The 12761-nt window shown below is 37.3% G+C and overlaps 1 protein-coding gene across 5 annotated transcripts in view; it reads right to left on the bottom strand.

Annotated features, from left to right (window-relative positions):
* The window catches only part of NEO1 (neogenin 1), a 259394-nt gene that overhangs the window by 57430 nt on the left and 189203 nt on the right, over positions 1 to 12761 (bottom strand). For 3 of the 5 annotated variants that reach the window (XM_004476598.5, XM_004476596.5, XM_004476594.5), the window contains exon 8: positions 8205 to 8364. In XM_004476598.5, the coding sequence (XP_004476655.2) occupies positions 8205 to 8364 (160 nt within the window). Of the gene's footprint in view, positions 1 to 8204; positions 8425 to 12761 lie in introns of all 5 variants that reach the window. The other 2 variants (XM_004476595.5, XM_004476591.5) reach the window with 1 other exon arrangement.

Below are 12761 nucleotides of genomic sequence, written 5' to 3'. Positions count from 1 at the left end.
TTTCACAGAAAATACCAAGGAATGCTCTATGTATTTTGGATAATAGGTTCTCAATAAAAAAGAAAGCTACATGTTATTTTAAAAATTTGAAACTAAAACATTAAACACTTAAGTGAATCCTAAATGAAACAAAATCTATGAAACAAGCTTATCAAGACACTGGCTTTATAATTTTATTTTTCAAAAATAATATTCCTTCTGAATATTTTTAAATTCATTTGAAATGTTTGACAAATCTTATCACAAACAATACACATGAATCTAATGGTCTAGTATTCTAAGAAAACTGAAACATCAATTATCTAGGTTCTTAAAAAATGGTATCTTCCAGGCCCTATCTTAGGAGTCTACATGTCCACAATAATGCTCAGTCTACTATACTATAGCAGAAAAAACAAAAAACTCAGAGTATTACATTACAGTTCTAACAAATATTGTGAAGAAATCCTAGTTCTTAGACAAGTAGGTAGCTCTAAAGAATTACCTATTATGAGAGGAAAAACCTCTATCTATCTGGAGAAAGTGATAAAAGAGGCCAAAACTATTCTGTGAAAGAATTATCCTGAATTAACCAACCCCCTGAATCCATAGTCTTACTTTAAAATATTGGTATTTTTCCTGAAATCACCGATTAAAATTTGTTTAGATCTATATGACTATATGCCAATTTGTCTGGTTGTATGTCAACACTGGTATTTGAAAGATTTTATTGTATTTAAAATAGTTTTCTTTAGTTCCTTAAACTTCCTTATTTTAATCAAAAATAAAAATATTACCCACATCATATTTATAGAGGTTGTTACCTATAATCAGCTAGGTCAACTGGAAAAGAGTTGTTAAAAATGATTGCTTGGAGATATCTGAACATTTTATTTTCTCTCATCTAAACTTCCAAATCATAAAGCCTAGAAACAAGGAAGATATCAAATGATTTCCTATACTTGGAGGTTTCTGAAACTTGTATCAAATGATCTCTGTCTAAAAGGAAGTACTGTATTATACACTTCACAGAACTAAATGCTCTATGAGAAAGCACAGAAAAGGTCTATTTTACAAATGCTGTACACAAAAGTTTCTCTCCTAGAAAGATAAAGGAGGGGGTGTGTTTAACTTTAAACTGAAGTGAAAGTCTTATTTCTGTCAGAATGGTTATACAGGCAAGCAGAATCACAAATGTGTAATGAATGAATGAATGAATGAAAATTTGCCTCCTTCTGATGAGCAAATTTAGTTTAGGGTTGATATATATATTCTATGTGTTCTTATGTGGAAGAAAAAAAAAGGGAGAACTAAGTGAAGAGAACTAAAACCTGAAACAAATTCCTATGTAAGCATTACTGTAAAAAATAGTCGTCACAGGTATAATTCTCTAAGATGTAGTACCCAGCACTTACAAAGGCTTTTGACATAGATTGGTCTAAAGTTCTAGAACCAAGTTTCAGTCCAGGAAAAAAAGCCTGACTTCAAGATTCAGGGTGAGATATAAAGGAGAATTCTCACAAATGTGAGGTGAAAACGGGCCTAGGTTAGAATATATTGGCTAACAGTCAAAAGAGAAAGAAAAGGTATACTTTATAGTAAGATAGTGCTGGGCTAGGAGTTAGGAGATCAATTCTAGTTCTGCCACTACTACTGGCTTGCTACAGAACAGTGGACAAGCCCTAACTCTTTCTGGGCCTGTTTCCTCACACGTTAAATGAAAGGTTTGGACCAGACCAGGAGTTGGCAAACTTTTCCTTAAAGGTCCAGAAAGTAAGTATTTGTAGCCCAAGAGGCAAAATGGAGGATATTATGTAGTTACTTACAGAACCATTTCAAATATAATCATTTAAAAATATACAATTATTCTTAGCTGTCAGGTCATACAAAAAAAATATGCAGTTGGTTTGATTTAGCCCATGGGTCACTGTTTGCAGACGCCAGGTCTAGACTAACATCTCTATGACTTCATCCAGCTCTAGCATGTAATCACTGCAATAGCTTACTCTCTACTTTCCCTTTAGTGGTTAATATCAATTACTCCTGTTTTAAATAAAAGCATTTAAAAAATAAATAAAAGGATGAAAATTACATAACTGAAAAGCAACTCAGATATATAAACTATAGCTCATGACCAAGGCACATATTGCCACCTGGTGTTTGAATTTTCAAATGCAGGACGTAGACGGGTAGGGGAGACCATAGTGAGTACTTTGCATCCTCACTTTTACTTCTAATTGTAAGTCTGTGAAGTAAATTTATTATCCTCAGTTTTCAGATGAGAAAATTTAAGCTTTAAGAGGTTAGGTAAACTGTGTTTATAAAACAATTGTCAGGATGTACTATTTTGAATTACAGTGTTATTTCTACTACTTCATTCTCTCTGTTCAGAAATCACAAACTTAAAGCAATGGAGTGAAAAAAAATATTACTGTCTCCATGAATCTTCTTCTGAAATATTTCCCAGACTTATCCTGTCCACTCTAAGTCACTGATTTCATCTTCATGTAGGCCATCACCCTCCATATACTGACATTAGCACAACTACTACCTAATTTGTCTCTCTGACTCCATTTCTTATCCCCTGTAATCTTATTTAGTATTCCTAAAGTACTGTTAATAAATGGTAGTTTTTAAAAAGTATACACTTGGCCAACTGTCTAAAATGGTCTCTTCTTGCTTATCTGATTATGTCTCCAAATTTTTCCTGGAATTCCAACATTTGGCTCCAAACTTCTGTTATTCATCTCTCACCAAAATCCTAAAACTCTAGGCCAGTTAGGCTAGCTTCTATATCATCCTATCCTTCACATACCAGACATACAAATTAAATTGGACCTCTACCTTACATCTCACCTTCCTTTAGTCATACTTTCTTGTCTACACTTGTAGCAGTTTGATATAGTTATGAATTCCAAAAATAGATATTAGATTATGTTTGTAAACTGGTCTACACCTGAGCATAACTAAATTATGATTAGGGCTTTGATTGGGCCACATCAGTAGGGGGTTGAGTCTCTGCCCCTTGGGGGGTGGGGGCTCACAGATAAAAAACAGGGCAAAAGACAGAGCAGGAAGTTTTATGTTGGAGTTTTTTGATGCTGGAGCCCCAGGAAGTTAATGCACAGGAGAAGAACACACAGGAATAGAGACAGCTCCTTAAACACGGCAGAAGCCCTGGGGAGAGAGGCAAGCTATTCGCCTGATAGTCTACAGCTGAACTTGTGGAGAGCAGCAAAGCCTAGAGAGCTTCATAGTCTACAGGTGACCTTGTGGAGAAAACAGAGGAGCTAGTCCCAGAGAGAAATGAACCCCAGGAAGAGAGGAACCCAGGAAGCCTGAACCCTGGCAGACGTCAGCAGCCATCTTGCTCTAACATGTGGCAAAAGACTTTGGTGAGGGAAGTAACTGTGCTTTATAGCCTGGTAACTAAGCTTCTACCCTAAATAAATATCCTTTATAAAAGTCAACAGGTTTCTGATATTTTGCATCAGCACTCCTTTAGCTGACTAATGCAAAAGTAAATGAACTTTTACAGTTCTCTCAATTCCAACCTCATTTTTCTTTTTTTTTTTAAAGATTTATTTTATTTCTCTCCTCTTCTCCCCCTTCCACCCCACTGTCTGCTCTCTGTGTCCACTCGCTGTGTGTTCTTCCGTGTCCACTTGTACTCTCGGCGGCACTGGAAAACTACATCTCTTTTGCTGAGTCATCTTGCTGCATCAGCTCTCCATGTGTGCAGCACCACTCCTGGGTGGGCTGTGCTTTGTTCACATGGGGCAGATCTCCTTGCAGGGCACACTCCTTGCACATGGGGAAGCCCCATGCAGGGGTGCCCTGTGTGCACGTGGCAGCGGTGTGTGTGGGGCCAGCTCACCACATGGGTCAGGAGGCCCTGGGTATCAAACCCTGGACCTCCCATATGGTAGGTGGATGCTCTATCAGTTGAGCCACGTCCTCTTCCTGCCAACCTCATTTATTAATCATCCCTGCTTATTGTAACCCATGATTCATTAATTAAAATTTTAAGATGTGATACATTCTCATTAAAAGCATTTAAACACAAATGTATATATATAAAAAAAAGTCCCAGTTCTTCTCTTTCCTCAAGACTTCTCTTATCCTAAGACCTAACTGTGCCATATGTTAACATGGATCTTACCAGATCTCTCCATACCAGGGTTTCTCAACCTCAGCACGGAGACTTTGGTCAGGATAATTCTGTGTTATAAGGGGCTATCCTATACACTGCAGGATATGGCAGCATCTCTGGTCCCTACCCACTAGATTCCAGTAGCACACAGTGTTCCCTCTAGTTGTAACAAACAATGCCTCCAGACATTGCCAAATGCCCCCTAGGGAGCAAAACTGGCCCTGGTCAAGAATCAGTGCTCTATGCATTAACATACATATCAAAATATATAGATCAAAGTCATTTGTTAAAATTTATGCAATGTATTTCATGTAGATATGCATACATTATATACCCATTTTTCTATCAGGGACCTTTACATTGTTTCCCATTTTTGTTGTTCTTATAAACAATAAACATTTTTTATGAACCCCTGAGATTATGATATATGTGTATCTTTAAGACAGATACCTAGAAGTGTAATCATTATCAAAGGGTATCCACATTAAAAAGATTAACAAATACTGCCAAATCACCTTCCTCAAAGGCCATTCTAATTTATACTGCCACCAACAGCTCAGAGTGGATTTCTTCCCAGCCCTTTAACTCTCTTACACTGGACATTATCTACTTAAAATTCTTTTGCCAGCCTTATAGGTAAAAAAATAACTCATAATTTGCATTTCCAAGATTGCTAGAGATAGTGAAAACCTTTTTTTAACTTTAATGGGTTTTCTTCAACTTCTGTGAATCATCTGCTCCATTTGCCTCTTATCTGTCTTTATATAGATTGGCTATCACTACATCATCTTTCATAAATGTTACAAATTATTTTTCTCATTTTGTCACTTGATATTTTCATCTTGTTTATGGTATTTTATTAAATGGAATTTTACATTGTTATGAAATAAATTTTGTTAACTGTTGCTGTTATGGCTTCAGAATTTTCTGTCTACTTTTAAAAGGTCTTTCTCATACCCCAAGTAATAAAAATAGTTTCTATAGTTCCTTCTAAAACACTTACAGGTTTTTAAGTTATTTATCTTAACTCATCTATAATTTGTTGTTGTACATAGTATAGGATAGGGATATAACTTCTATTTTCCCCACCAAATGGACAACCAATTATGTCAATATGATTGGATAGTCCATTATTTCTACACTGATTGAAACTAATTAATTCACTTAACAAGTACCTTTGCATGCTAGTATATTCCAGGTTCTGTTCCAGAGTCTGGTGATACTCCATTTAACAGAACAGACACAATAAATAAGTTAACAAAAGAGAAAATTTCAGAGAGTGATCAGTGCTCTGAAAAACAAAAACAAGGCAGAGTATTGTGATGGCACTGGTGTTCTAGTATATGTTTAACAACTGGCTCTGCTTTATAGCATTTGTTGCTATCAATACTCCCACCATGGCCAATTTCTAGCTACCAAGTGATGTCATCAGGTTTGCAAAATTACCTGAAAATTTAACAGTTGGCCCTTCTGGCACACCACTGTGTGACAGTGACTGAAGAGAGGTCATGGAATTTGAGTGGGTAACCAGGAGAAGCCCAAGGAGGTATCATCTGAGAATGCTAGATGAGAACTTGTGAAGGAAAAGCATTTCTGGTAGAAGGAATAAGGGCAAAGCCTCCGTAGTAGAACTAAGCTTTTTATGCTGAGGAATTATGAAATGCCTTCTTCCTTCTGTGAATTCCTATGGATTACTGCATTAACATTTGAAAGTCTATTTGGGACATTATAACATCAACACTAAAACTTAATATTTAAGTGTTTTGCTGTTGCTATTCGGTAGTTATGTCTTGTCTTTTGGGGTACAGAACGTTTCCTTATCTTTGTATAATAATATCTAGACCATTCAGTAAGCAGTATTCCAGTAAACATTACTCTCTGAGTTGCTCTATATAACTGGCTTATATTATGTCATATATTAAATTGTGTTTCTGTCTTGATTATGGTTCCTGCCATTTGCTGAACTTGCCAGGCTGGTGTTAAATATAATATATATCAAATGCAGGCACCCCAGTAGAAATACAGGCTTTATTTAATGCATTAGGGCTCTAGCCAAAGCAGCTATTTTGGCATTCTTTACTTTGGTGTGAAGTAAGAACATAATGAAGGAATCTACTTCCCACTGAGCCCCACATACTTGGCAATGTTAAGAACATTTGATATGGCTCCTCTCAGTTAATAATCTGGTTGAGAAAACAACACAAATACACACAAAATAATCAGAGTATAACAATTTATAATAGTACAAGATAATGTGCTATTATAATCCAGTACCAATATTAGTGGTATAAACACATACATAAGAGAAAAAGGTGGGGAAAGCTTTATGTGGGCTTCATGGGGCTTAATCTGGGCCAAGAAATATTAAATGAATTTAGATAAAGGGATGAACACTTAAGCTGAGAAAGGAGAAGGGGGAGTGACTGAAGAGAACAGCACGGGGAGAAAAGCTATGGTGGTAGGAAATGGACTAGTTTCAAGAGAAAATGAGTTCAAACTGGGGAGCAGAGGAAAATGAGGCTGGATAGAAAAATAAAGCCAGACTGTGGAGTAAAATAGCCTGGAGATTCTGGATTTCCTCCTAGAAGCAAAGAAGAAGCAAAAATGTGAGTTTCTGAAAGGGTAGAGAGGGTGAGGATGCTAATGAAAATGCTGCTTTAGGAAGATTAGTCACTAACTACTCGTGTCATCAAGGAGACCCTCTGTCAGAGAGACAGATAAAGCAGATACAACCCCCAGATATTGGTTCCTTTGAGGGCTAAAGAGACCCATGGGAGTTATGGTCATGGCCGATGGGGTTAACTACCAGGGCAGATGGCCCCTCTTTGGAAATGGTGTTTATGTGTGATGAATCTGGACTCAGATGGGATCTCCCTTCATAAGACTTTCATGCTAATGTGCTGGAGGTGCAGTTAATGTTGGGGTTTAAGATATATTTAGGGGATTTGAATCTCTGGACTGACAATGTGATAGCCAGATCCTGAGCCTCAACAGACTCCAGCACCTACAATCTGATTTATTGGACTTACCACACTCAGCTAAGATGGAGGTGAAGAAGGACAACCACCACACCATGGAGCCTAGAGTGATTACAACTGAAAATGGGAGGATTGCATCCAGCATCCAGGTGGAATCTGAGCCTCCTCTTGACATAGAGGTGCAATGGACACAACCAATCCAGTGTCCACATAGAAGAGGTGGCATTGGATTGGGAAAAGTGGACATAATGGACAAAGGGTATGGGGAAAGGCAGGAAGAGATGAGAGGTGGAGGCATCTTCGGGACATGGAGCTGCCCTGGATGGTGGTTCAGAGGTAATCACCGGACATTGTAAATCCTCACAGGGCCTACATGATGGAATAGAGGAGAGTATGGGCCATGATGTGAACCAATGTATATGAGGTGCAGAGGTGCCCAAAGATGTACTTACCAAATCCAATGGATGTGTCATGATGATGGGAACGAGTGTTGTTGGGGGGGGGGGGAGAGGGGGGGTGGGGGGGTGGGGTTGAATGGGACCTCACATATATATTTTTAATGTAATATTATTACAAAGTCAATAAAAAATAAAAAAATTTAAAAAAAAAAAAAAAAAAAAAAAAAAAAGGAGACCCTCTGGAGCTCAGCAGTTCACGTCCAGGTAAGGATGCAGACAAATATGCATTTATGTTTACTTTAATAAACTGCTAATTTACCTTGATCTTTACAATCTGTAAGTGCTAAGTAAGCTATATCTTGCAGGCGGGGCTGACTGAATATTATGGAAAATAAAGGGTAGCCCTGGTTAATTTTAAGGCTTATACCTAAATAGCTCTTACCCTTTGTTTGCTCCTCCTTCCAGTCTTCCCTCTCCCCAAGTCATCCCAGAAAGGTAAGAAAGAATACCAAGACTTTTCCATTTGTGAATTTTAAAAAATAACCTTAAATTAGGGAAAATGGATCTCAGTTAGTGGTCATATTTTCTGGACTGAAAACTGGTACAGATTTTGCACAACAGAGAGCCAGGATGAGCATGACTGGGCTAGGTTACACCAAGATGCAGTCAACAGGCCCCAGACACACAGGAACTTACCTAGCAATCCCTTCCTTGGTGTAGAACACAGAGTAGGTAAGGTTGTCTCCTTGAGGATCTGATGCAGGTGTTCGCCATGTCAATTTGATGAAGCGGGTAGAGACCAGGGAAGCCACGACATCCCGAGGAGCTGAAGGCAGTGGTCCCGTTGTGGCTGGTGCTAGATGGTCAGTAGTGGCACTGGTCAGTGAAGTGGGAGGTAATGTTGGGATGGCAACATCTTGTCATGTGCAAACATTGGGGAATATGAAGGGCAAACCACGACGGTTTTAAAAAAGAGAACAGAAAAAACAAAAAACAAAAAAAGAAATAAACAAAACCACGATGGGAAATAAAACAAAATGAATGAACATAAAAAAGGCCATTAAACTGAAGGCTAACATGCAGGCCAGGGATAACTACCAAAAACTAATGGGCACTATTCAAGACACATCACTGTAGAGCAAGCAGACTTTCTGGTCACTGTAATGGCAGTTGGCAAGGGCACAAAGGGTGACAGGTGAGAATAAAACATCTCACAGGACACAGCAGTGCCGAAGAAATTTTCTTAATCCTAAAAGCAGCATGCAGCTATCTGTCAAACTGCGCATTAAAATCATGTATATGAAAAGACCTCAATCTCCTGTTTTACTTTATCCAAACATGCAATAGTGTGTGCTGTATGGATGAGTCTAGTTGCCCTGGAAATAAGCCCAAGGCTAACTCTACACACCACAGGACCATGTGTAAGTGTCTGCAGCAGTGGCGATGGCAGAGCTGCAGGCCACATCTTCAACTGCAGTCTAAAATGAAATATGTTCTCTGTATTTGGCAACACCACAGAAGTTTGCCAACCTTCCTCACTTTGCTCAGTTATCCTTCATCTGCTACCTTATTAACTCATTTAACAGTATAAAATCCTCATTCTAAAAATCAAAACCCACAAAAATACAATTTTTAGGTAGCTTATCTTTTTGTTACCAATCTTATAGCAACGTGTATTAAAATGGCTCAGACCTCAGGAAGTGAATGCGATAGATGAAGCAGCAGCGAGCAGAGCTCTGCCTGTCAAAGCCTCTGTTTGTACACCCATAATCATGGGTAATCAATTATATTACCTCCTAAGGCAGGCTATTCTATTATTCTGTTATTCTATTATTCTATTATTCTATTATTGGGCAATTCTGAGTTTGGAAATTTATTTCTAATACTGAGCCTAAAATCACCTTTATTGTGACCACAAAGTACAAGTTTAATTTCACACTATTTAACTAAAGAGGTTACTTAGAATTGTAGTGTAATAACCTTCACAGGGAAATTAGTAGGAGAGAGGCAGAGAGGAAAAGAGGAAAATTCGAGACCGAGTTCTGAATGAGGTGGTAAAGGACCAATCTTCTGGAAATGTCTGGGGACTGCAAGGAAGTCTTAAAGTGAGGCAATCTAAATAAATAAGTCAGAGGAAATAAAATTCTCTAAGAGAAGGGGCAGAGGAGTGCCATCCTAGAGTCTCTAGATAGGTATGAGGAAGAAAGAGTAAGCCAACAGCTACCTTTTGCTGAGCCCTTTCTATGTGGTACTTTGGCTCTTTACATGAACTCATTCAATCCTTACAACTCTACAATGTAGATACTATCATTATAGCTTATCTAGAGAATGGTATTTACAAAAGCTCTATCACTTGCCTTAGGTCACAGAGAGTAAGTAGTGGAGTATTAGAACCAACCTTGTCTTCTAGTCTTAGAGGCCTCTGATTTTAACCAACAGGAGTCTAGAAACTTCCATCCTAATCCTGGTTGTGTCACTCTGGGCAAATCGCTTATTCTCTCTCCCTCTCTATCTCTTCCTTTCTTTTCCTTCTGTGGAAAGTGCTTTTAAGTGCTATCAAAATGTAAGATTATGAAGTTATAGTTCAGATATAAATACAAACTTCCCTGAAAAAAGTATCAATATTATAAAAAAGTAAGTCTAAATGGACTATATGAGTCTTTATTCTTGTTCCTTATGCTTCAACAGATGTTTCTCAGGAAATAGTATCTCTCATTTACAGCTCTCAGAGTACTTTCACAAATATTACGTCAGTTTATCCACAAAACAACTCTATGAGGCAGGCTGAACTGACAGGATTAGAAGTTAAGGTGAAGGTCAGGAAGGAATAAAGGACTTTCAGGTTGCTGGCTTGGAAGAGTGAGTGGTTAGTAGTGTCACGAACAGAGAAATGGAATATAAAAAGGGAAGATAGTGAATTTGGTTTTGAAAGTGAACATCTCTAATACCCATAGGAGAAAGAGGTAAAAACCAGTCAGGAATACTGATCTCTGACTACTGTAAAATTTTAAAATCACTAAAATCCCTTATAGGGAAATGGTTTAGAGCAGGGGTTCTTAACCTTTCTGGTTTCACGGACTCCTTTGCCAGTCAGGTGGAAACCACAGACCCCTTACCAAGTCCACACTATACTGTGTATTATTTAACAAACATATCACACCCACACCAACACGTCCCCACAAGAATGTTTATTTTATTTCAATTTAAGCTCACAGACTTCCTGTTAAGAACCCTTGGTTTAAACAGTAGACTAAACACAGTCTTGCTTTGCTGCCTCCTTTCTGTGCTTGCCCAGAAACACACTAAACTGCTTCCAGGTCTGACCCTACACACCAAGCTAAGTTTTGCCCAATTATCTATTGGCTGGAGAAAAGAAGTAGTTTGTTGTGCAGAGTCAACATAACATTCTGGAAGAGCCAGGACTTAAGAGTACAAATCCTATGTTCAACACTTGATACTTCCTTAATAATGTGAGCATGGACAAGTCACCTAGACTCTCTGATTTCAGTTTATCTGTAAACTGGGAATAAGGTTCCCTACCTATATAAACATAAAGTTCTATCCAACAGTAGAATGGGATGTCTTGTGAGAAAGAATGCCCTATCACTGGATGATGATGAAAGTTAATTACTCAAAGGTGAAACCTATAATTCTAAGAGTCTTTTTCTCAAACAGATAAAATGATCTTGCTGATAAATCTCAAGTTTTCCATGTTTAACATACCACTTGTTTAAAATGGAACAAACTTACCTACTTTTGAAAAGCAAGATAACTTATAATCTAATTTCTCTGTGAAATTGCAAAATGAATTTAAAATTTGACAGGTATGCCAATTGTCCTTCGAGGTTTATGTGACAAAAATGACTTATTTGTTATCTACTTTTGACTGGTGAATAATCTTTTATATTATAATCCATATTATGCAACTTCTAGAAAGAGAAATCAAAATATTTGTTTTGCATACAAATGACTCCCAAGTATCTGATCTTCTTTGAAAAATTAATGTAAATTCAGATAGCTTTACTGATGCTGGTATAACAAAGAGCCCCAACTAATTAGTTCCAAAACTGTTTGCCATTTATTTGATATTTATAAATATTAATCCTAGTAGTATTAAAATATATATTCTCAAGAATTCCACACATAATTAAATAAAATCCACACAAGTATTCATAGTAAGTCAAAAATGATTATATAGAAATTGATTTAAAAACCTGTATTACAAATTAAAGATAAACTGAAGAAACACACTTATTAATTATTAAATCATTTCTTGAAATGCTGTGCCGGGTAATGCCAGAAACTATGAAAATTAAAGAGATAAAACTCCTTCTCTCAGTGATCTTACTATTTAATAGGGAAAATAGTTCTATGTAACAAATGTCTATTATATATAAAGTAGAAAGTGCTAGAAAGGATGTTGCATAAAAGTAAGAGGAGATAAAAAGGAAGAGATTTCTTTCCACTGGAAGACTGCCAAGAGCAGTGTTGCTTAGGTGCATTTCAGGGTGGGCCTTGAAAGACAGACAGGCCTTGGTCCTCATAGAAGGGAATGGCATCTTATAAACAAAGCAACAAAGTTGTAAGAAGTATACAGTGAATGAGGAACAGAACTTAAAATTGAGTTTGGTAGAGAAGTTATATATCTACAGTATATTACACAGTGTTGTTAAGTCTGTAAGTCAGATGAGGCTCATATCCCCAGCTCTGACATACATATTAGCTGTGTAATTCTGCACAGGTTACTTAATGTTTCTAAGCTTCAGTTTCCTTGCATATATATAGAGATAGTAATGACAGTCACTTTTCTGAGTTGTTATGAGGGTTAGAAGACACAATATATTGAAAGTATTTACCATGTTCCCTAGTACAGACTAAGTACTCAACTAATGTTAACTTACTATTAACAATGGGAAAAATTAAATCTACCTGTTAATTGAAAGTGAAGGAGATTGCATCAAGTTGGACTGAGCACACATATCTACCTTCCCTTACCATCAAAATCTCCTGAAATTAGTAAAGGAAGCAGTATTTGGGTCGCTCAAGCCCTCTGACCTTTTGCTTGTGCAAATGCTTTCTCTCTTTGAAACTCTGGTGCATCGGGCAGAAAGAACCCACATTTGCTCAGTATCAAAAGGAACTTTGAGAGATTTTGGAAATTAAAAATAGTGGCAGGAGAGATTTCCAGTTTCTGTTCTGACACATAAAGAGCTTGGAAGTAATCATTCCTGCCCTTAGAAAACAAGAAAAAGC

Source organism: Dasypus novemcinctus, chromosome 3 (genome assembly GCF_030445035.2).
Source record: "Dasypus novemcinctus isolate mDasNov1 chromosome 3, mDasNov1.1.hap2, whole genome shotgun sequence".
NCBI lineage: Eukaryota > Metazoa > Chordata > Mammalia > Cingulata > Dasypodidae > Dasypus > Dasypus novemcinctus.
Note: the sequence above shows the minus strand (reverse complement) of the source record. Positions and strands in the feature narration are given on the sequence as shown.